The sequence below is a fragment of the Danio rerio genome, chromosome 25 (genome assembly GCF_052040795.2).
Source record: "Danio rerio strain M-AB ecotype USA chromosome 25, GRCz13ab, whole genome shotgun sequence".
Lineage (NCBI taxonomy): Eukaryota > Metazoa > Chordata > Actinopteri > Cypriniformes > Danionidae > Danio > Danio rerio.
The window spans coordinates 30314139-30340703 of NC_141045.1; the positions used below are offsets into that span (position 1 = coordinate 30314139).

General features: G+C 36.3%; 1 protein-coding gene and 1 long non-coding RNA gene across 20 annotated transcripts in view; one reads left to right on the forward strand and one right to left on the reverse strand.

Annotated features, from left to right (window-relative positions):
* cadps2 (Ca++-dependent secretion activator 2) overlaps window positions 1–26565 on the forward strand; it is a 350912-nt gene that overhangs the window by 98972 nt on the left and 225375 nt on the right. For all 19 annotated transcript variants that reach the window (XR_015526569.1, XR_015526568.1, XR_015526570.1 and 16 more), the window contains exon 3: window positions 19825–20157. Coding sequence is in view for 14 of the 19 variants with exons in the window: in XM_087312412.1 (XP_087168538.1) it covers window positions 19825–20157 (333 nt within the window). In the remaining 5 variants the exon portion in view is untranslated. The remainder of the gene's footprint in view (window positions 1–19824; window positions 20158–26565) is intronic.
* The window catches only part of LOC147830912 (uncharacterized), a 125008-nt gene that overhangs the window by 51927 nt on the left and 46516 nt on the right, over window positions 1–26565 (reverse strand). The window lies entirely within an intron of this gene.

Consider the following 26565-nt stretch of genomic DNA (forward strand, 5'->3'; position numbering starts at 1 on the left):
TACACAAGTATTTATATGTTAAGCATCTGTTTTGTGTATAATACTAGACCTTATTTAGGTCTAGTGTAACCTAGTGTAAACCCATTCCCTCTCATCTCTTGCAAGCCATCTCTCCTGCAGTCATACCAACACTGACTCACATAATTAACACATCTCTTGACTCTGGTTTATTCCCCACTTCATTTAAGCAGGCTAGGGTAACCCCACTGCTAAAGAAACCCAACCTGGACCATACGCTACTTGAAAACTACAGACCAATATCCCTGCTTCCATTCATGGCCAAGATTCTGGAGAAAGTAGTGTTCAATCAAGTTCTGGACTTTTTTACTCAAAACAGTCACATGGACAACAAGCAATCCGGCTTTAAGAAAGGCCACTCAACTGAGACTGCCCTGCTCTCGGTCGTGGAGGATCTCAGACTGGCTAAAGCAGACTCTAAATCATCAGTCCTCATTTTGCTGGACTTGTCAGCTGCTTTTGACACTGTCAACCACCAGATCCTGCTATCTACGCTCGAGTCACTGGGCGTTGCGGGCACTATTATACAATGGTTCAGATCTTACCTCTCTGACAGGTCATTCAGGGTGTCTTGGAGGGGAGAGGTGTCCAACCTACAGCATCTAAACACTGGGGTACCTCAAGGCTCTGTTCTTGGGCCACTTCTCTTCTCCATCTACACATCATCTCTAGGACCAGTCATCCACAGACATGGATTCTCCTACCACTGCTATGCTGATGATACCCAGCTATACCTCTCTTTTTATCCTGATGATCCCTCGGTTCCAGCTCGTATCTCAGCCTGCCTGTTGGATATTTCACACTGGATGAAAGATCATCATCTTCAGCTGAACCTCACAAAAACGGAAATGCTTGTAGTTTCTGCCAACTCGACTCTACATTATAACTTTTCAATCCAGATGGATGGGGCAACCATTACTGCATCCAAAATGGTGAAAAGCCTTGGAGTAACGATTGATGACCAACTAAACTTCTCTGACCACATTTCTAGAACTGCTCGATCGTGCAGATTTGCACTCTATAACATCAGAAAGATCCGACCCTTCTTATCTGAACATGCAGCTCAACTCCTTGTTCAAGCTCTTGTTCTCTCCAAACTGGATTACTGCAACTCTCTACTAGCTGGGCTTCCAGCTAACTCTATCAAGCCTCTTCAACTGCTCCAGAATGCAGCAGCACGAGTTGTCTTCAATGAACCTAAACGAGCACATGTCACTCCGCTGCTAGTCCGTTTGCACTGGCTGCCAGTTACTGCTCGCATCAAATTCAAAGCTCTGATGTTTGCCTACAAAGTGACCTCTGGCCTTGCTCCTTCTTATCTGCTCTCACTTCTGCAGATCTATGTGCCCTCCAGAAACTTGCGTTCTGTGAATAAACGTCGCCTCGTGGTTCCATACCAAAGAGGGAAGAAATCACTTTCGCTCACGCTCACGCTCAATCTGCCCAGTTGGTGGAATGAACTCCCTAACTGCATCAGAACAGCAGAGTCACTCGCTACTTTCAAGAAATGACTAAAAACTCAACTATTTAGTCTCCACTTCACTTTCTAATCTGCAATTGCCTCTTTGAATATCATACTAACTGTACAAAAAAAAAAAAAATTACTAATACTACTAATACTTCCCTTCTTAGACTTTACAGACCTGAAACTTGCCTATAGCACTTATTCATTGTTGCTCTTAGTTGTGTAAATTGCTTCCTTGTCCTCATTTGTAAGTCGCTTTGGATAAAAGCGTCTGCTAAATGACTAAATGTAAATGTAAAGTGCTTTTCATATAATATGTGATTGACCCGTACAGCTTTATTGTAGACATTTCCTCAAGCGAGAATGATGCAGCTGAAACTTTTTGTCATACTCCACACCCACCAAAAGGGTACCCTTGGTAGTGGAAATGCAAGCCTGCTAAAGGTAACTCATACCAACCTAAACAGTACCGTACTGTACCAGTCAGTGGAAACGAGCCATAACAGATAAATCCAAGACAATGGACAGAATCCCTATGTATTTGTTTTGTTGCGAGTTGTTTGCCCTTTAGCCACAGTAGAATCATTTCTGTACATATTCGGCCAGAGGTTGTCATGATCTGCTGTTTTTTCCCCTCCCCCTGCCCCCTCCACATTCTAACATTTCTTTTCTACTCTTTTTCCCATGTGTTTACCACCCCGAGGTTCTCAATTGGATTACTGTTTGACAGCAGTGCAAACAGAATAGCTGCAGGCGCTGACTTTGAAGGCTGTCAGAGCCATAAGTAAAGGTTTTTCGCCACCTGTTTTTTTCAATCCCATTGTACATTTCTCTCCGACGTTCATATGTGCTGTTGCATTGTTTTTTTCCCTTTGCTTTCTTTTAAAAAATATATGAAAAAAGTCCCCAATTTCTTTCTCTCAATCTTGTTTTTCTCTTGTTGCATTCAGTGCCACAAAATACACTGTAAATATGCTCCTCACAAACTCAGCATAGTTTTGATTAGTATCATGAAGTTGGACTAGAGATAATCCCAATTATAAGTTGACTCTGACTGGTTATCTGTCCAGACATGATCTTGCACTGCTCATTACCTTCATTCCTTCTTATTTGGTACAGTATATTTTTTTTCTCTGCTTTCCCCCCTAGAAACTTTCTAGAGTTATATCATATCAAGCTTAGCAGTTTGTCATTAGGTTTTCTTGCATCACCATTGGACCATATGCAAACATTTGTCTGCTGTTTGTCACTGGTGCACTAGATTGCTCAAAATCAGGGTTGAGGTGATTTTGCTCAACAGATAAGGGTGCGTTGGTGACCGATTAATGCTATCAGTTAAACGATTAAAATTATTATTTTATATATTTTAAGTTTGACTGCATAAGGGGCCGATTGAAAGCGCCTTTGCGTTAAGAGGGGCATCTTTTGCACGCGGCTCATCCCAGAGCAGCAGTTTGTGTTGTCAAGACAACTACAGAGAACTTTTAAAGAGCTTGGTTTCCGCAACATTCATTCTTCCATGGCGGGGACCAAAATGCATCCCTCCACGGCTACATTACCAATTCAAAACATTCAATCATTGTTGTTGTTTTTAGTAGCGGATTATAATCGCACCAAAACGTATTAAAAGGTAAGTGAATTATAACAGCGCAAACATTTCTGTAACCGTATAGTGCTGTACGCTATCTGTTTAACCCTTTGACGTTAAGATGAACACAGTTTCTATAGTTATACTTTATTTATAGATAAAGTATGACTTTGTATATAATCACTCTATCTTGCTGGAGTTTATAGCCGTTTCGCTTTACTTCAGGGCGCATTAACACCGCTCTGAAGGTCTAATCGCTGTTTTAAGTTATCCAGAGCTGGATGAATGTACAAATCTTGAATATCACAATATTATTAAATATTACAATTGTAACAACATAGACAGCAACACTTCTGCACAATCGATACCCAGCTCATTCAGTCGTTTCATTAGAGGACCGCGCTTCTTCTCTTCTTTTTTCCTTGTCAACATAAAGGCAGTGAGGTGCGCCTTGTTTTCGGCCCCTTGTTCAACTGCAAGGCATGCTTATCTTGCGGGACGATAACGTATAACCCGTGCCTACAGACACATTTGCCAAAGAAGCAAAATGGAAGAAGAATATTGCTGTTTAACAGACGTGTTGATGCTAAACCAGCGCTGATGTTGACCTGGATCTGCGTAATAAACCTAACAAATAGGCTTTACTATATTTTACAGCTTATAAAGCATGTATGCACATTAATGCAATATCATATTTAAACTACAAAACAACTACAAAAAGTCAACTTATGCGCACGTTGCTGTTGTCTTTTCATCACAGCAGCGCGCGCACTTGAACCGCAAGGGAGAGAGAGGAAACCATATATCAAGACATAATCTGTAAAATAATGATTTCTATTAAAAATGTAAAAAAGGTTTTGTGATTTATAATATTAACAGGGGGCATTAAATAAAGGCATATTTTCCGTGGAACAAGCAATTTGAGGAAGTCTGCGATTTTTATTTGATGGAAGAAAAAAACACATGATTGGAAAAAACAGCTTTTGCCGGTTATTAAAAAGAATCAGTCTGTATTTTCGTTTTATAATAAAAATTAATTATTTAAGTGAAAATAATTTAGGGCAGTCCTATTTATTTTATTCATTTTATTTAGTTTATTCTGTTCTTCTGTGATAACACTGCAGGTGCATGAAAATGCTCAGTTCTGTTCTATTATTAATATGCTAGCATGTTAAAATAAATTAGTATTTTACAATGCAATATTTAATGTGTCGGACACAAAATAGACATGTCAATTTGTTTAATATAAAATTAATAGTAATCTAACCAGTTAACCGTTAATAACCGATTAATGGGCGGCGGTTGTCGGTTAGCAAAATTAACCGAAATGAGCATCCCTATATATATATATATATATATATATATATATATATATATATATATATATATACATATTTTTTATTTTTGACTCAGTGTACAATTGAGGCTGGAAAAGCAGCCCAGATTTCCATTCAGATGCGAGTAAACAGACTGCAAGCAGTAAGTCTGAGGGAAGAGCTTCAGTTCACAGGAAACCTGATAAGAGAAAATGCTTGAGTGAATTTGTGAAAAGGGACAAGCACAATAGAGATATGGAACAGGTTTTTTTCACCAAAGGGACATTCTCAAGATTCAAATTCATTTAAATGCACATAAGAGAATTGCTTGTTGTTCAGAAAAGAAAAACAAAGACAGAAAAAGAATCAAACAAGAAAACCTAAATTGAGTTCTGTGAAAGTGGCTCTTGATGAGGTGTCTACAATTTCAGTCATTTTCTCAGGCTCTTGAGCAATGAGCCGTCCTGTGGTTGATGACAGAGTCACTCCATCTAGATCATCAAAAAAGGGGGGTGAGAAAGTGAGAGAAGATTTAAGTGTTTTTAATGTTTTACGTTGGGCTAGTGTGAAATACCGCTATGGTTTATTCATGAGAGTGCATAAAATACGGTCCGCCACACATTGTTTTCCAGACCTTAGGAGACCGTTTTATAAACAGTGTTTAACTTGTGGCCACTGAAGGCTCTGGTATATCAGTACTGAAATGAAACCCTCAGGCTTAGTTTAGATTTAAAGGCTGTTTGTTCAAATTTGATACCAAGTAAACCATTTTACATCACATTTTATACATTTGTATTTTACTAAAATTTAGATCATTGTAAACATATTTTTGTAGTTTTCCAGGTTCGTTCTTTCTTTTTAAGAATGTTCCAAACAGTTGCTGTGGCCATGCCTAATGTTTTTGCCATCTCTCTGATAGGTTTGTTTTGGTTTTTTTAGCCTAATGATGGCTTGGTTGACTGATAGTGACAGCTCTATAAATCCTGTCATCTTGAGAGTTCACGGTGAGAGATTCAAAATGCAAATAGCACACTTGAAATGAACAATGGACCTTTTCTCTGCTTGTTGTAATTGGGATGATGAGGGGATAACAAACACCTGGAAATTGAAGAGCTTAGAAGCCAATCGTCCTGTTACTTTTGGACCATTAACAAGTGGGAGGCACATATGCAAACTGTTGTAATTCCTACTGCGTTAACCTGATTTGGATTGAAATGCACTCAAATTAAATCAGTCAGTATGCAGTTAAAGCACATCTTGTTCGGGTAGCACTTTAGAATAACTATCCTTTATAACTAGTTAATATGAATTATATAATATGAACTATGAATAATAAACAACTGATCTGTAAAGTACCTGTTAATATATTAGTTAACTGTTAGTTATTAGCTTAAGTATGTTATTGGGACGTTATTCTAAAGTTGCAACTATTCCTCATTTGCTAACAGTTAATAAATGAAGAATAGTTGCAACTAGAATAAAGTCTTAATAACATATATAAACAATTAACTGATACTTAACAAGTCTTTAGTTAGTAATTTACTAACAGCTTGTTCATGATCTATTACTAATTTATTATGTTTAGTTGTAAATCCTTAAAATGCAGTAAACAAGTCATTTATAACTCGTTAACTAACAGCTTGTAAGCTATCTAGTGGCTATCTATAAGGCACAGTTATAAATAATTAAACTATTAACTTTTATTTCACGAGTCATTCAGAACTCATTACCTACCTACCAGTTTATTAATGGACTAATAATTAGTTATAATTGAAAGTTATAAAAAATCAACAAACTATTAACTTTTATTCAACAAGTAATTTAGAAATCATTTACTAACAGTTTATTAATGGACTATTAATTAGTTATAATGGATAGTTATAAATAATTTACAAACTATTAACTATTGTTTAACAAGTCATTTATAAGTCATTAACTAAAAGTTTATTAATGATCTATTAACTAGTTATAACAGATAGTTATTCCAAAGTGTTACCTTGTTGCCAAGCACTCTCACATGCCTACACTGAAAAAAAGCAGAGTTCAATGAACAAAATTTTAATTAGAATTCAAGCAAACAGAGTTTGATTCCTGTCTCATGGTCTTTTGCTGCACCCACTTCTGTTTCTCTACCTCATCTTTCCTTTGTTCTTCCCACTCTCTTATCAACAAAAACAAAAAAGGCCAAAGAAGTATTATTTGTTTGAACAATTTATTTCAAAAGTTCAAGGGTGTTTATAGCTTGGTCTGATATTGTGGCTTTGCAGTCAGTGTATAGTGATTTTTCTATTATGAATATGCATTGCATTGCATTCTGTTTAGTCTGTTTTTTAAAATAGGAATATATTTACAATTGTCAAAACTATTTATTGTTGAGACAAGCAGTCCTCAGTTAAGTCTATGCAGCGAGCAGTTAAGTCTATGCAGGTCTCAGGTCATGGGTCAGTCAAGTCACTTTTTGTCCCTGCAAGTCACAAGGCCTCAAATTTGAATTGCTCTAACTCCCACTGTCTTTGCCTTGAATATTTAAAATTTGAATATTTGAAAAAAAAAGAAAAAAAAGATGGTCAACAAATATTTTTCCTTGATTTTATTGTTTACTGCCATTGATAAACTCAGTGATAAACTCGGGATTGGACTAGATAGAGATTATGTTCCTGGATATGTGTTATACAACTTTTAAGAGCTTTTAGGATTTTCTTATCAATCTAGCTCACTGTAATGTACTGTACTGCAATCATATTATCTCATGCCAGCCACCAAGCATATACATACAGTAACAATAGCATATAGTGTATTAAACACACTGAAATATTCAATTTAGTTCTTGTTTATTTCTATAGCGCTTTTACAATGTAGATTGTGTCAAAGCAGCTTAACATAAAAGTTGAAACTTGAAAATTGAAACAGTCCAGTTTTTAGAGTGTAAGTTTAATTCAGTTCAGGGTTAAATTTCACCGCTGGAAGAACAAACACTGAGGAGAAAATCGATCGCAGCATAAGCTCAGGATCTGACATGGCCCAGGATTATGGATACCTTGGCATAATTTCTTCACAGGTCTTGGATTGCATCATGGGCGCTTCATAATCTTTAGAGGCCTTGGGATGAGTATCCCCAGGTAGGAATAGAAAATAAAAAGTGTAACTGCTGGTCTTAGTTTACTTGAACGTTATATGCAAAAATGAAATGCTATAAATGGAAATGGTAGTTATAGTAATAGACAAAGAAACAAACATGTAAAGCATATCATTGTTTTTAACATAATGTGGGTGTATCCTACAGGTGGTTTGTCAAGCCCACTCACCTGCGTAAAGCACACTCATTATACTGTTATGCGATGCATTATGTGTATGCTCAGACATCCCAAGTCTCCCAGAAGTTGCAGGAGTATCCCGCAAATGCATAGAGACTCCCGGATGCCCTCAAATGAATGATAATCTCCTGGAAATCACGCGTCTCCAGCTCCGGTCCTTAAATAAGTTGCACAGCCCTATCCACTGCATCCCTCCTAACTCTTCAGGTACGACTCGCGGTACCCACACTCCCGCTACCTCCTGCAAATCAACTCTGTATCCCCCAGAAATGACTTTTCCCAACTTGGGATGTCTGTATGCTTTACTAAAAACAAAGTTCTTCAATCTAGTTTTGAACTGACAGTGCGCGTCTTAGGGTGCTTTCACACCTACACTTTTGTTTCGGAACGTATCTCGTTTGCCCAGTTAGCGCGGTTCGATTGGCATATGTGAACAGGGCAATCGCGCTCTGTTCCGCGCCAAAGTAATCGCTCCGAGATCGCTTGACTGAGGTGGTCTCGGCTCGATTGAAACGAACCCTGGAGCGGTTCGATTGCAGTGAGAAAGCGATCCGATCCGAGCGCGGTTATATCACAGTGTTTTATGGATATGTAATAGGCTTACGGCTATATGAAGAGAGAATTATGAGTAGGGCAGGAAGTTTCGCGAGTCTCCGGATGCCCGCAAACGAGTGATGATCTCCCGGTAATCTCGCGTCTCCCTCCCAGTCCTCAAATAGGCATCGTCGCGCACCCTTCTCACCCCTCCCCACCGTGTCTCTCCTCAGACACGTCACGCGCGCGCACCCTGTCAATCACCACCAAACCACCACCTCTCCTGACAGCTGAGCGGGACGCTGCAAAATAAACCCTGACACTCTGACCAATGTAAGGAGAGTTTACTCGCACGTGACTTGTTTTAGCTCTTTTGGTCCGATTAGAAACTTTGCAGTGTGAAAGCGAACCGCTCCAAGAGCAAAGAGCAGCAATGTAACAATTTTAATCTCTGTTTCGGAACAACTGAATCGATTCACAGGTGTGAAAGCACCCTTAGCCTCGGACATAATCAGGAAGGCTATTCCAGTGTTTAGGAGCCATAAATGAGAAGGCTCAACCTCCTTTAGTAGAAACTTTGCTATTCTAGGTGCTACCCTAAGTTTTATATAATTTAATTATATATCTTTTAATCATTTTGACCAAAAGTGTTGTACTACCAAACTCAACATAATGTGCTGAATAAATGTGGCTGTAAGTAATTGTAGCAAGCCACTAAGTTTTATTGAATAACAGCGGTTAAAATAAGAATCAGTATTGCCTTTTTTCCATACAAAGGTATTGTGATAAGCTTGCAGAGAGGATGAGCAACTGTTTTAAAGTGTTTATGTGAAATTCTAAAATCGATCTACTGTAGCTTACTGCCATGTGTAAAAATAGTCTCAAGGCAGCCTCCAAACTAATACATACAATACATTGAAAATAAAACAACAACAAAACAATGCAGCAAAACTCAAACTCAAATGTATTTGTATTTTTGGTTATTGGTATATATATATATATATATTTAATTTCCTGTTTTATTTTTCTTGTTTTTGCTTTTTCCCATGCAATCAAGATCCATGCTATCCATTTTGTTTATGGACAAATGTATTATTTTAGACAAAATCAGTAGAATGGCTCTCAAGAGAGATGTCAAGCCCTAACTTTCTATACGCAAAATGTAATTTTTTTTTGTACATTTTTGCTTTTGATAAATAACGTCCTCCTGTGAAATTTGTATGCTTAAAAAATGTGCTATTTAATGGAGCAAACAATTTTTCACATGATTTGCTATAATGTTTTCTTCTGGATAACACCTTTTTTATTTTGGCTGAAAAAAAAAGCTGGTTTAAATGTTTGTAAATAATTTTATTAGCCCTCTTAAATTTGCTGCAGAACAAATCAATGTTGTCCAGTGACTTGCTTGTTAACCTACTGTAACTTACCTAGTTAAAATATTAACCTAGATATGTCTCTACGTCATTGTCATGATGGAGAAGACAAAAGAAATGAGTTTGTATAAGTGATTTATCAAACAAATAGATTTAATAATGTGTTTAAAATTGTCTGTTAAATAGAACTTAGAAAATATTTGAAAAAGACTGACAATTTCCCAGGAGAGCTAATAATTTTGCCTTCAACTGTATATGGCTGCTCTGCAAAGCAGAGGCGTTTAACAGTAGCTCCCAGTGAATATAGTTCACAGCTGCAGTGTAACATAATATACATTTATAATTGTATTTTTAAGCCTCTCTATTAACACCCATTCAGTATTTTCTCTTGTCCATTTTTGCTATAGATGAGTCTACAATGATGAGTGCTTCTGTGAAAGGATTAAGATATAACAAATAAGCACATTGAAGGTAATCTGTGTCTCTTAAATGGCATCTTTCTTTAAAGGAATATAGAAAAGGGCCTTTGTGGTGTCCAGTGCCTACACTTTAAATGCATTAGTTGAGGTACAGAGTTATGTGGAAAACTAAATCGATCCATGCCTGCAATTCATCACATTCTGGAAGAATGCTAGCAAATAAATAAATATATTGTTATTACAAGAGAAGCTTCAGTAAAGTTTCATTATAAATGGTAAAAATACCTGATGCAATTCGAAAATAATGTGACATGATGCAATAATCGTGTTAAAAGGATTTTTTTGTTATAACAACCCACAACACAGATGCGCAAAGGTTTTATTTTATGCTACATTAACACTGCAGCCTAAGGTGGCCTGAATCTGATTTGTTCCCCCTCATGTGACTTGGGTAATGACAGTGTGAACAGCCCAAACCGCATGGAATCTGATCTTTTCCGGTCAGATTTGTACCACTTTCATATGTTGTCTTAAATCAGACACATATCTGATGTTTTGCAATGCGACCGCAGTGTAAACGGAAAAGTCGGATTTCATGTGAATTTTACATAATCTTCGAGCAACATGCGTCATCATTTTGTGCTGCAAACATCATCTCCTCCTTAGCAGCATAGTAGAATGGCACACAGGGCACCACAGAAAGTTAGTTGTTCATATTGAAAAAGATTTTGGAGGCAAAACGGGTGCTTGTTAACTAATCTGGTAATCGATTGAGGCACGGGTTGATCGCGAAGCCGAAGAGTGTCGTGTGTGTTGCGGATAGGGGAACTGTGTGCAAAGGACGGGGAACTTTCTCTCAGAGAGAAAAAAGAGAAGGTGCTCGAGCACCCAAATCCTTCTTCTGCATGTCTTTGCTGTTTATAACGAAGTAAAATGAAATAACTCTGCAAACAGAAATAAACCAACTCTGCCTTCACAGTTCAGTCTGCGGCTTCTCATTAACCCTTGATGAGTTCACAACACCAGTGGTCAGAGCGCCATGCACCGCGGTTGTCATAAACCACAAGTGATCAGTGTTTTTAATCACAAGAGATCTGCAGTGACTTTATCCGATTTTTTTGATGACCTGCTTACATCATCTTTTAAAAGTGACTCATATCCAATCGTCTGCATTTACACGGCACATGGAAAAAGGTGCAACGACCAGGGAAAAAAAAGAGCGGGTGCTGACTAACAGCTGATTTTTTTTTTAAGTGCTCTTTTCTCTATTCCTGTATGTAATCTATTCGCAGCTTTTGACAAGCTGTTTTATAGTTTATGACAGAAAGGTTCTCATTTGTCATCTTCTTTTGATATATAGGATTTTCTGAACCTTTAGGCATCTGATGTAATGTCCGTGGCGTGATTTATGCAAGTGATGTAGCAGTGCTCTATTTTTATATTAGTTTATATTGGTTACGTGGCGGATGTTGCGCTCTCTCGTTTGTTAACATGCTTAAATACCTGTGGTATATGACAGTATAAAAGGTGTTAAAGTCCTCTTGTATGAGATTTAAGGTTTGGAACTCTGCTGAAGTCTGTTCTGAAATGAAAGTGTCAGACTTGACATTATTCGCTGTGGTTTTTAATGATGCGCGACTCGCATTGACAGGTGAAAATCTAATCTAATCTGCTGACACTGCAGACACGAGAACACAGATCCGATTCATATCGGATACATTTCCACATATGAACAAGACCTGAATCTGATATGAGTAAATGGGAATCCATGGAATTTGTACATGTGCCTTATCCGATCTGTGCCACATGGAAGAAAAAAATCGGAATTGAGTCACTTGAACAGTTCAGTGTAAATACGGCCTTAGAGCGCAGTGAATCGCAGAGTACAACAAAATGTTTCAATTCTACGCCAGATCTTACAAATTACTTGTGTTTGTTCAGTGTCTTTGACTTTGAAACCAAAATATTCCCATATTATCGATGTACTGTTTTATTTGATATTAATTATTATTAATAATTCTGAAGCAGCAAACGCCTTCATCTCACTAGTCCTTGCTTTCCTGCTTGTGTGCTTTTTTGTTTTTTATTGTGGGTGTTCCGCATTGTTTGGTTGCGCTAATTTTGATTGGGCAGAACGAAAGTGTGCTCACTCAATTGGCTTTCAAGGCTGTCACACACCGCATTAGCTTTGGGCAGGGGGAATTAAATAATACATATATATATTTCATACCAAAGCCTCTTGCGATTAGCTAATCTCAACGTTTCAAATCGTGATCGCCTAATTCCCTAATTGCTGTAGTCTTTTTGTTGTTTACCTCCAGTAAGTTGCATATTTAAACTGACTATATTTGTCATTGGAGCACATAAAACAAACGATAACCTGCAATGGTTTGGGATGAATACATGTACCGTTACAGTCCTATTAGGCAGACAACTCGAAATAAACATGAGGTTTGAAATGAAATGCATCTAATAATAAATGTTAATGCAACACCTGTTGAATCACCTCTCAAAAACAAAAATGGTCGTCACCGCTAACCCCTTTCCATTAATGAATCATCACCCATCAGCCTCCTTGCTTTCTCTGACTCGTAATTTCTTCCCTCCCCATGTTTATTGCAAACATCTCCCAGTTTCTCTTCATAACCTGCTCCCAGCTGTTAGAGAAGCAGCTCGCCCATGATTCCTGCACTAATCTACAATCTTTCTTTCAAAGTTTCACTTCATTTTTTTGCCAGGATTAATTACTCATATTAGCTTTAATTGCACTGTATCTTGTTAATCTCTTGACTGCAGACGAAACCCAGCTCTGCACACCGTTGGTTATAAATAATTGAGTGAGGTTTTAAACCACCAATTAAGTCGAGCAGCGGGAAGAGAGGAAATCCCTTGGAGGGCGATTCATTAGTAATAATGTTTGACATTTTCCCCAGCACAAAATGGAGGCATTGGACACCATTGTGGAGTTGCAACTGTCTGTAGAGGCATATATTATAGAAGAGCTCATAATCAATAAAACATGTATAGTTTGGACAGAAGTGTTGGAGTGAGGATATAAAACCGTCTGAAACACTGAATTTGTGCTCTAGATTTTCTGCATTTAAAAGTACTAAAGGTTCATTAGGTTTTGTCTGTCTGTCGGGATATATTTTGCAAATTTTTTTTTCAATTTAAACAGCTGAAAAGGGAATTTACATTTGTAAAATATAGGTGTGGACGATATTGTAAAGGAAATTACCACGACTTCATATTCGTATCATTTGGTATTGATAATAATGAAATTTTTTTTAACAATCCATTTAGTAATATTAGGATTTTTTATTGATTAATTTAACCAGTTTATTTTAATTTGCCACCATTACTAAGGCAAATTGTTTTAATGGTCAAAAACTAAAATATTTAAACAAAAATATCTCATCTCTTTATTGTAAAATAAACACAAGTGTTAAAGTGAGAAGAGACTCTTAATTTGATGGACAAAATGTTACAAAGAGTATGCAATGGTAAAGTATAAATGCTGAACAATCAAAGCAAACTTTTAGGTGTTAATAATAATGAAACGGTAAACCTCAAACTCTATAAACAAAACTAATTATGATAATCAAATCTGTGCTTTTAAGTAAAGGAACTAACCATCATTGTTCAAATACATATTGCAAAATTACAAATTGTGAAGTTGGCTGACAACTTTACCCCCTATGCTATAAAAAAATTCAGATGGGATGCTATTGACTGAGATGCACAAGAAAAGAAACCAAAAAGCCACACTGGTGACATTCCTACATTCTTTTATTATTTGCAATCTTTTTCACTTTTTCACTTTTTATTCTGACCTGAAGTGACAAGCATAAGCGTGTGGTTTCTGTCACCATTTTTAATGTGCTTTGTGCTCACGCTGGCCTGGCATCTCTTGTAACTAGGCGACTATCAACCGTTTTCTCAGAGGAAGGCAAACGGACAAAACATTGCTGCACCTCTGATATAAGTTTTTGAGAAAAATAAAAAGTACTGCAGTTTTTGGATGCAATGTGTTTGTCTGAGGGTATTAGTCTGCCGTTATTATGTTTCCATCCTAAGATGCGATTCAACTTTATGTGAAAAACTTGATTATCGCATAAAAGATGTGTGAATAAACCAGCGTTTCCATCCAACGAGTCAAAGAGAACAAAATAGTCACTTTCTGATTAACGGGTGCTATATATCAACAGTAAAAATGGAATTTGCTCTGGTATGAGAAGCTGCGTCAATCTTTTTGTCATTTAATAAATGATTTGCGCATGAGAAGGCAATCCTGACATGCAGTTAACATTTGAAGGTGGCATTTGAAGGCATGAGATGCAAAGCACTGATGCTTTTTATTCTGGTGGACTAATACTGAAATGGTTACAACGGTTTAGAATGACCAAAACAACATTTCAGATGTTTTAAAGTGTGCTCAGCCTGCTGGTTTATCCATTCGCACACCTCTTTTTTTATCATCACATGATCTCTTATAACAAAATCACAATAAGTTGCTGATGTGGCAATAAATAAATAATAAATAACAAAATCACATGATTTTTTTAATGAGCATACTGAAATTTATTCGGTAAAAGTGTTTCCATTGTATTTCCTGCGCATATTTTCTTATCAAATAAAAAGTTAATCCTACTCGGTTATGAGCATACATTTTTATGCAAATTTTCAAAATTTATGTGAATCTTGGGGTGGATGGAAACGTAGCTACTGAAATGTGTTTATTCTATACAAAGTGTGAAGCAGATTGGTTAGTTACATAAATCGCAGTGCACTAACAGCATTCTGAGTAGTTGAGATGTTTTTAAACTAGGTGTACCTAAAAAATCTGTGCGTGTGTACCGATTGGCTTGCGATATGCTTTGGACAACATGTGCGCATCGCTCAAAAGGTATTTGAAATTTTCTCTTAAGCAAACTCATGAGTTATAAATTCAAAATAAATCAATTAAAGGTGCAGTAGGTGATTTTGTACAGAAACATTTGTTGTTGTGCTGGTTAAAAGTCTTCATATTTCAATAGTACTGATTAAAGTAAATAATCTAAATGCATTTTTATGTATTTTTATATTCTAGGTAAGGCATAAGACTAAAAAATGTTTGTCCAATTAAAATGTTGGGCCAATAATTCCCATAATTCTGATATGGAGCTCAAACTGTCTTTCAGCAAATGCAAATTTGAGCTACCGGGCACCTGTTTGTACGCAGCTCTGCAATGCTGCGCGTTCACTTGAGTGATAGAGAACGAGAGCGAGCGGTAAAAACATGCTGAATCGAAACTTTTTTCAAATCCTGAATCAATATTGGAGTTACTTTTGCTTTTAATGTTCTGTTTTGAAACTATTTTTGTCACGCAGAGCTGATGTAGATTGGGCTGTTATGAAGGGGTTATAGGCAATGAAGTTAATTCTGCTTTTTTGAAGTGTTTTGAACTCTGTGTTGAAGGTAATGAGTTCATTAAATTCATCATTACTTCAACTTCAAAGTTCACAGTTTTTAACTCAATTAGTTTGTAGCAATCAGTTTCCTCAAATGGTTTGAGTTGCCCTAACTTATTGAGTTTTACAGTACTCAGGTGGTTTGAGTTCTCTTCATTTATTGGGCTTTACAGTACTCAGTTGGTTTGAGTTCTCTTCATTTATTGGGCTTTACAGTACTCAGTTGGTTTGAGTTCTCTTCATTTGTTGGGTTTTACAGTACTCAGTTGGTTTGAGTTCTCTTCATTTATTGAGTTTTACAGTACTCAGGTGGTTTGAGTTCTCTTCATTTATTGAGTTTTACAGTACTCAGTTGGTTTGAGTTCTCTTCATTTATTGGGCTTTACAGTACTCAGTTGGTTTGAGTTCTCTTCATTTATTGGGCTTTACAGTACTCAGTTGGTTTGAGTTCTCTTCATTTATTGGGCTTTACAGTACTCAGTTGGTTTGAGTTCTCTTCATTTATTGAGTTTTACAGTACTCAGTTGGTTTGAGTTCTCTTCATTTATTGGGCTTTACAGTACTCAGTTGGTTTGAATTCTCTTCATTTATTGAGTTTTACAGTACTCAGGTGGTTTGAGTTCTCTTCATTCATTGGGCTTTACAGTACTCAGGTGGTTTGAGTTCTCTTCATTTATTGGGCTTTACAGTACTCAGGTGGTTTGAGTTATCTTCATTTATTGGGTTTTACAGTACTCAGGTGGTTTGAGTTCTCTTCATTTATTGAGTTTTACAGTACTCAGTTGGTTTGAGTTCTCTTCATTTATTGGGCTTTACAGTACTCAGTTGGTTTGAGTTCTCTTCATTTATTGGGCTTTACAGTACTCAGGTGGTTTGAGTTCTCTTCATTTATTGGGTTTTACAGTACTCAGTTGGTTTGAGTTCTCTTCATTTATTGGGCTTTACAGTACTCAGTTGGTTTGAGTTCTCTTCATTTATTGGGCTTTACAGTACTCAGGTGGTTTGAGTTCTCTTCATTTATTGGGCTTTACAGTACTCAGGTGGTTTGAGTTCTCTTCATTTATTGGGTTTTACAGTACTCAGTTGGTTTGAGTTATCTACATTTATTAGGTTTTACAGTACTCAGTTGGTTTGAGTTATCTACATTTATTAGGTTTTACAGTACTCAGTTGGTTTGAGTTATCTACATTTATTGGGTTTTACTTTGCTCAAATTGCTTCATTTACTCAAATGGATTAAGTTCACAGTGCTCATTAGGATTAGTTTCTGAACTTGAATTGTTTGTTGCAATCGGTTTCCTTAAATGGTTTGAGTTACCTTAACTTAGGTTTTACAATGTAGATATATCAAACCCCACAATTTTTATGTATCCTGATTTTGTTGAATTGCATCACAAGTGGCTTGCTGGTAGCTTTTTACTAAAATGGTGAACGATTTGCTGATTCATGTTCTTAAGCAAGATTCAGAACTACAAAATTTGGTCTCATTTCATATATTGTACATTCACACACAGTAACATTTCATTTTGGCTAATTGATCTGCAGTTTCTGTTTCTTTTATTGGTGTTTAAATTTTGTTGGCAACACTGAACAGTAAATAACAATAAATGAAAGGACAACTATATAAATCACATCATTATATAACAGAAGACCTAGCAAGACAAGCTGTAAAGAAAGCTAATTTATGTCTGTCTGTCTCAATGCATCAGAATGATATCTGAATTCAGTTGTTCCAGAAGAAATGAGAGGGCATTGTCCCCTCCGCATGCCTGTCTGTCTGTCACTTTATCTGCATGTTCTTTTTTGAGGCATGAGGAAGCTATTAATTTTCTCCACAGGAAAGTAAGCCACTTGTTCACTGACTCATTCAGGTCCTGAAAAGCGGTGCAAGATATTTAATATCATTGTTTTTGCTGTCGTTTGAATAGGCTTTTTAACCAAAGAACCAATCACAGACAAACAAGTAGGTATGTTTTACATTTCCAAGAAGGAAATTGCAAGCCTTTTCTGTAATCCATTATTGCATTTAGATAGTTCTTGTATCCTGTTTGATTCTTAAGGTAAGTATTTCAAGGCACTACTTTTCAAATGGATCTTTAATCTTGCTTTAAAATGAACACTATGCTCAGAGCTCTATAGGTGTCCAAGTAAAAGCAATTTGAGTGGAGTTTCTTTTTGTGAGAGCTGCCAGATTGCCTTCTGCAAAGCCCCGATCTCTTGTCGTCTTACCAGATCATGGTGGTTTCGACATACAGATATATTCACCCGCCTCCTTGAGACGAGGCAGCTAAAGTGTCTTTGTTCTGCTCCATTACTCGCAGTTAGGAACTGCGATTCATCTCCATCTGCTGCTTCTGCTGCGCTTCACCAACTTCGGTTTCCCCCAGACACGGTCACCAAAAGTAAAAAAAAAACTAAAAGGAAAGAAATCACTGAAAGTGGTGAAGTGTTTTCACGGTCTTCTGTGCAGATTTGCCACTCTCTCAGCGGGGGCTTTTCCTCTCTCTTATCAATCATTGTGTTTTCTAAACCTACACTGCGCCACAGCTTTGAGGATTTAATTGAATTTTGGCTTGTTTCTTCAAATCGTTCCTTCAATTTGTGTATATTTTGTCTGTAATGCGGAATGAATAAAACCGCTTTGCTGACAGAGAATGCTCTTAAAAGACTCTGAAAATGAAGTATTATACAGTAGGCACTGTTTAAAGAGATGCAAGCCATGTTAGTCATTCTAGTATCTCCACCAAACAGGACCCTTTTTTAAAGTTCTTTGTAATGGTTAGTTTAAAACACCATGCTTTAAAATAGATTTTTAGAAATGTAGAAAAAAAAATGTATTAGGCTTATTATGGTATCAAATTTTCTTGTTGCGAGTAATTGTTGAATCTTTTATAACAAGATTCTGTACTATCCCAATATTAACCCAAGCTACTAACAAAAATCCTGTAACAGATATAATAATAATAATATAAAAAATAGTGTACTGCTTTATGTACAGAGTAACCAAAATCCAATCCAGACCCAGAGGGTTTTTCAGTCTAGACCTACCTCCATTTCATATTTCAAGAGCACTTAATTTGTGTAATCTACTAAAAGTTTGGATTTACAACTTTACCAAAAAGGCTCCTTAAACTTGTAACCATGTCAGTTTTTTAATGTGTTTTTGGCGATAGTCTGAAATTAAATCTAAGCCAATACTTTTTGTCATGGCATCCAGGCCACATACACTCAGAAAATGACGTTTGCTGTTTGTTCAAACTAATGATAAGCTAACACGACACAATTCTTGAGCTTTTTTTTTTTTATTTATTTTGGACAACTTAATTGTGTTTTGTCCAGTGCACTTAAATTTATAAAAGCTTATGAGTTAACTTAATTTATTCATGTTGTCCCAACACAAAACTGTTGTGTGGAACCCAGCATTTTTTACAGAGTATGTTTGCTGTGGTCTGGTGACGCTCATCACCACAGTGAGCATTTGAATGGGTTAGGTTGTCAGTTTTAAAAAAAAGAACAGACAATTTCAAAGATAACTCACAGAGATATGAGTTATTTTTGCTCAAATTTGTAATAAAACTGTTGGAGTTTAGGCATAATGGTTTAGGCAGTTCTTGGAATACAGACAATAGCATGTTACTTTTTTTGGTTTTTATTTTACTTAATTTAAAAATGATTCTCTTTTTGAATGACTCTTCTTAAATTATCACTTGTTATTTTGCCACTTTTGGACTTGTTATTGATGTATTTTTTTAAGTGAAAAGGGTATTTAATTTGTATCATTATTATTTTTTCGCATTTTAATCTTTATTAAAATCATATTTTATTATGACCAAATTTGAACTTTTGACAAAGATGAAAATTCTGATTTGCAACTTTGAAAGGTCAAAGGTCTTAAAGTCTTAAATTTGCTAAAATGTCTTAAATCATTTTAAATATGTCTTATTTTACCTATGTCCATGTGAAGACCCACCCAATCACCAGCAATACATCTCAAAACGTTTAGCAAAAGATTATTTATTAACTCTATTTACCAAGTTGGTTTTATTATCTTCCTTAGAAGATAATAATTTGTTCCTTAGAAAAAATTCTTAATTTTTATTTATTTTTTTATGTTTTAACAGTGCCATTAGAAGGATCTCCTAGCATTAAGCCCCTTTGTGAGTCTGAAATTTCATTCATAATGATCTTTAAAAAGTCTAATTTAATTTGACTTTTTTAATTTGACTTGATGAAACCTGCAGTAATCTTGTGACAGATCAAGATTATAAAAACAATCGGTGGAAAAAAGCAACAATATCACAATCTGATCACAGATAAGATTTTGACCCCATCGCTTTCTTTTAACAGGGCTTTCTGAAGAGTGAGCGAGTTGCCCGCATGGTACTGAGCGGAGGTTGTTCTGCCAGTGACTTCCGTGAGGTCTTCAAAAAGAACATTGAGCGCCGCGTGCGTAGCCTGCCTGAGATTGACGGCTTGAGCAAAGAGACTGTCTTGAGCTCCTGGATCACCAAGTACGATGCCATCTACAAAGGAGAGGAGGACCAGCGGCGGGCACAAGGAAGAATGCCGTTCAGCGCTGTCTCAGAGCTCATCCTTAGCAAGGAGCAGCTTTATGAGATGTTCCAGCACATCCTGGGAATCAAAAAGTTTGAGCATCAGCTACTCTACAATGCCCTTCAGGTTAGTAACTTTTTTTTTTGAGGGAACTTATGGTATCAAGCAATTCAAGCTTTTTTTTTACTTTTTAAAAATTTTATTTAGAAGAGAAAAAATTGACATAAGGGAAAAAAAAATATATATTAAAACAAAGAACGAAGCGGTTGTCATAAGGGTTACAAAATCATGTCATTAAACATTTGACATACATTATCACATTGTTTACAATCGCATACCATTTTTGCCAGTGCTTATTGCACTATTTGAATGAAATCTTAAAAGTTAAAAGTCAGTCTTTCCATATGGTTTATTTCCTTTACAATTCCCATCCATTACAGGGCTCGAAATTAACCTTTTTTCTTGATAGAACCTGTGCTCCTAACTTCAAAATTTTAGGCGCACCAGAAAAATTTAGTCGTACCCACAAAAAACTATGACCACAGTTACTACACGTTCTACATTAATAATAATAATTAATATTAACACTCTAATCACAACTAACAAAAAAACAAAAATCTGCATGCGCTCACTGGCCTTGCACACACTGCTTGACGTGAATGAGATGAACTGAATTAACAATAATAACTGTGCTGTTCTCACGGGAGTTGTCTGATATTGCACAGATGATATTGACATATAACTTATTATTTGCTTAAGTTATCTTTATAGCATTAACAGTCTTTTCATGAGCTGCAATATTAGTTTCATCTAGGTGAACGCAGTGCCAGTCACACGACTGACAGCATTGTGACGATTAGAACATCTTGTACTTAAAATGTGTAGATTCAGTGGCAAACACTGTTATGTAAAAACTCTGTCCCATTGGCTTTATGGTGAAAGCTTTAGCCATTTTCATAGCGGAGTTTAAACACTGGAAGTCTTTTATCCACTTTTTGAAAAGTGTAAATGCTGAATTGACATTAAGCACATGATTACTAATCAGATGTGCCATAATTTGTAACTGTAGATGGTTTCTAAAACTGAATCTTTCATTGTTGTTTTCATTTTCACGTATCCAGACCTTTACATTTTCGTGACTGTAGCCCCCTGTCATTGGAAATGAGTGATTGACAGCTGATATTAACTAATCCATTTGTATTCTATTCTAGCACAGTGGGCCAATAAGAAGAGCTTGAATGCGGAGCAAGCATTGCAAGCTTTGTTTACTGCAGCAAGTTGACATGTCAACTGTTTTAAATCATTCCTGAGTGCTGCATTTGGTGTTTTTAGGTGTAAAGATGCTTAATGCGTGAATGCCGCCTAATTCCACGTATGTGGTGAACATTTTGCTGTGAAAACTGGGCACACGACATCAATTTTATGCACTCGCACAAATGCTCCTAAATAGGAGGTTTCATAGATAAAATTCGGGCGCATATTATACCACAACGGTCGCAATTTCGAGCCGTGCATTAAGCCCTTGTTTGAGGATCGGCCTGAAACCATTTTCGAGTTATGGCTTTTTTGATACTTACCAAAAGGATTTGAATTAAGAATTTGTCAATAGTTGGAATAACTTCTGGTATTTTCCCAAGGCATAATGTAATAAATAAGTACTCCGATTCTTCTACAGTTATCTTTTTCATTTCAGTTGCTATTTCATAGCAGCAGGTCTGTATTTTTGGGCAAGCAAAAAATGTGAAAACGGAGACAGTTTAGGAGTTATAAAGAACTTCATCAGATTTTTCCATCCAAGCTCTCGAGTTTGTGGTTTTTGCAGGTGTAACACACATATCTGTCCAGTCTTCCTCTGTTATGTGTTGGTTTGGTTTGACTCTTTCTCTTTCTAGTAACTAATAGCTAATAGCTTAAAATTGTAGAATGATCATCTTGTATATAAGCAAACAAGAAATGATGGACAACAGAATGTAATAATGCAGAAGAAACATCTTCAGTGTAATGCAAATCCCACTGCACACTGTTATCATGCATACTATTGAAAGCAAGGTTGTATTAGCAATTCAAAACTGAACATTTCGTTAAGGCTTGTGTGCTTGAATGAAATGTTTTCATTCACTTTGGGGTGATTTTGAGTGTTAATATGGCAAATGAAATGATTTTTGGTGACATCTTTTTTTGACACACATTTTGGGAAAAACTCAACAATAAACTTTGGGCAAATTTACTACCCTTTCATTATGTTGGTGCCTGTTTTTGCCCCATTGACTTCCATTATAATAACATTTTTTTTATTGCAAAGCCATGACAGCATATTATTATGTATTCTTGATTGTGGGTGGTTTTCACTGTTTGTAATTTTTTATTTTTTTTTGCTGCTGATCATCATTTGCAGTGCAAAAGAAGCTAGTCTCTGGCTTTTATATCGAGTTATCTAGAGTATAGTGTGTGTGAGAGAGAGAAAGTGTTAAAGAGACCCTTGTGCACTTACCTTAACATGACTGAGGCCCTGTTTACACTAATATATTTCCGTTGTAAAAAGCATAAGTTTTGTTATGGTTACGCCATCCATCCACACTATGCTGAAGTTTTCGAGCACTGAAAACAGCTTTTTGAAAACGCAAAAAAGGCTGTTTTTATTTTAAAACGCTGCTGCTCCATGTTAGTGTGTGTAGGGAAAAACGTAAGTGGGGCTGCAGACATCTGATTGGGGCTTTTTCTGCAATATTAAGTAGCCTACAGAAAGTTCAGTCTTGCATCTACTCCGAGTGAGTTCAGACTTCGCAAGTTTAATATGGGAAACAAACTTCCAAGGACACGTTTGATAAATCTTCAAAACACAACAGTGGAACAGTGTACTTTTTTAAACCTCATTCACATCACCCTGGCTATGTTGTTTCACTTTCTTAACAATAAAATGAAAACATGATATAAGGAACTGCCTATTTTCATTTTGATATTAACTTAACAGCCACCAAAAATGTTGAGGCGTCGTGTAGCTACATATTTATATGAGCGTCAGCCTATAATATTACTGCCTTCTTTCATTTTCATTGAAAATACAAAACATACCGTCTTTTTTTGCCAAATATCAGATTTAATAATCAATAATGGCCATTATAAAAGTATAATCTACCATAAGTTTATAAATTATAGAAAATAAAAGCAAGCAATCAGTCAAATGTGCAGAATCAGTGTACGTGGTTATATTAATTAATATATTAACTTGTCTTTGCGCTCAGCCAAAACAGGTTGCCTGAGAACAAGCAATACATTCAAAAGACCAAAGTCGAGGAATATGAGGTCAGATGTAGACAACAAGATGAATTAAATATCACTTTACCAAATATAGTGAGATTAGATCCAGCGGTAGATCTTTGATGAACTGTTCGATGTGCACAGCTCTCATATAAGTGGATGTGCTCAAAGCACCTGTTGACTGCCTGGAGCTCAGACGCGCGCATACGCTGCAGTGCGTCCCAGAGTGTGTGTGGTCCTGTGATGTGCGCTTTTAGTGGTATGGTGTGGACGCAGAGCTGTTCAGAAATGCTAGGTGAAACGCCAATGTGGACGCGGATCATTTTCATTCTAAAATGCAGTTTTAAAACTAAAGCATATTAGTGTAAACGGGACCTAAGAAAATCTAAATAAGCAGCTCAGCTCTCAGAACATTTATGCACGCACACTTTAATTTGTTTTCATCCTCCATAGAACTCCACTAACTTTTTTTCTGCACAGTCACATCTGCACATCTAAAGGGTTAATGGTGCTAACTGATGATTAAGAGTAAAAATTATAAATGTAACCTCTAGCCAACAGGAAAAACCCACAACAATCAGGACTGTATGATTTTATGCTGACAAAAAAAAATTCATCATGATGGAAATCATTTTTAGGGACTAAAAAAGCAACCACTAACATAACAAAAGGGCAGTAAATTTAAACAATACACAAGGTTTAATTAAAAATAAATAAATAAATAAATGAAAATCTAAACAAAATTAACAACATTAACTTCAAAATTCATAAGCACTCTGACCAAAAAATCTGACCTGTGGCTTTTCAGAGAAACACCGATAGATGCGCTTTATAGTCAAACAATCAGATTAAATACAAAAACATCTTTTCTATATAAATACAAAATATGTTTAACCTTTTTTCATATGCCAAAAATGTAAATGAGGCATGTTTAACCACACATATGATAGTTAACATGAAGAAGTTTCAGTCCTAATTTTCATAATTCTTTATTTTTATTTAAGTTTGATTTAAGTGGTTTTTGTTAAGTTTTTGCTATCAGTTTAGTTGTATTGCTCAATTTTCCAAATGTTTACTTGCACAAGAGTTAATGTAAGCTTTATATATGTAAGCTCTGGTCAGCACTGAATGTGCTGGATGTGTTCAGTTACCTGATAAACTAGAATTACTACAACTGAAACTGAAAATAAATATGTAAAAACTAAATAAATAATGTGATCACGAAATAAAAACTAACAAAACCATTAATAAAATGAACCAAATGTAAACTGAAATTTACATCAAACTTAAAAACAGTATCATTTGGAATAAAGTACAGTAATTAGGCTACTTGACATACAACAAAAATTTAACACTAAATAATCATCTGGCATCTTATTATTTGAGTTTTGCAGCCATGGTCATGTCTGAGAATGTCATTTTGTAGGTGTGTGTTTCTATTGTATATTCCTCAAAGAATCTTACAGAAAAGGTTTGCACAAAAATGGAATGGACCATTGGTGGACCATAGTAATAATAATACATATTTCATAAATGTTTGTTGCAAATCAGCATAATGGTTGTGCTTTCTGAAGAATTACGTAGTACTTATACTTTAGCAATGAAATTCTTGAAGGGGACATTTTTTTTTTTATACAAAATGATGCCCAGCAGAAGTTTGGGAACTACTGTTATAGACTTATTACTGCGCAAAAATCTAAATAATATGTGCACAGCCTATTTCAGTGTGAATTGCAGCACTGTTTTTACACATGAGCAGTTCACTATCCAGCAGCGTTTTAGCATCTTAGAGCAGCCTGGTTCAAAGTAAATGCTTCTGCACTGTCCACACAAACTATTTGGGTCGCTTTATTGTACTTTTGGGAATGCAGTATGCTGCAAACCTCTTATCTTGGAATGAAAAGTACAGTACTCTCGACAAAACAGACTTCCTGACTTTAGGACTCCCTGCAGTTTTTTATTATTTATTTTTTTTAAATGCGTAGTTTTTAAATAAAATAAACACTAACAATTAATATTAGTAAAGTTATTATATAGTTTTTAATTTAATATAATTTAATTTATTTTCTGCTTAGTCCCTTTATTAATCTGGAGTCGCCACAGCGGAATGAACCGCCAACTTATACAGCATATGTTTTACACAGCGGAAGCCCTTCCAGCTGCAACCCATCACTGGGAAACATCCATACACATTCCTTTACACTCATACACTACAGACAATTTCGCTTACCCAATTCACCTGCGCATTATATGGTGCATTAATCATAGATATATGCAATAGATATAGCATACGGACCCTTAGCATGCATCAATAGCGGCACCATATTTGTACAGTGCTTCCAGGACAAGTGTCATTTAACCGCACTAGTCAAGACAGTTTTACTATGTGAAGATGCTGGACTTTAGCGCTGTCTACGGGTGTAGTAACGAGCAAACAAAGCACAAAAACAGAACACTTCATAGTTAAGATTTAGTTTTTTACGTTTTTGTATGTTATGAACTTTTGTGCTAAACAGGTAACATTATTGGTGATAATGCAGTCACTTACTGCATTCACCATAAGGCAAAGTAGCACCAACTCACACTAAACACTCGGCTTATGTTATTTTTAAAATCAGCAAACAATGCAAAAGAAATATGACAACGAGATGCTGTGGTGCCAGAAACTTGTATTATTGTCGGCTAAGTGAAGGAGTCGTTCACAAATGAATCGCTCCCTCCGTCAGTATGAGAAGTGAAAGCAGGGAGGGTGGATAGTACATTTCCATAAACAATATATAATATATAACAATATATTATAACAAGCTGTCTGTATAAACACACACACACAGACACACAGTATCACACTGTCTCTCATTCACACACACTCGTACACAAACATAGACAGCCCCAAACAAATAAACACACGCACACACACACACGCGCGGGAGCGATATGGTGAGACCGCCCACTCCTGTTCAAATTACACCAGAGTTACCGACCGGCCCTGCGCTTTATTCGAAAATTTATTCCCGTGCCGCATGAAATCTGGTCGGTTCCCGGGACAATGCACAGGCACAGCCGCGAGAATGCAGACCTTTATCCAGAAGTACCTCTGTAACAGTCGAGAGGAAAAGAGAGGGGAGGAGAAGACATGCCAGCAGGTGAAATGGGCCACAGTGAGAGAGAGAGAGCGAGGAATGGATTTCACTTTCATTCCCTCAATCGCAGAGAAATAGGGGCTTCTACTGTAAGTGTTTCACAGTTCACAGTTTCTGCATTTTTAAGTAATTGGCG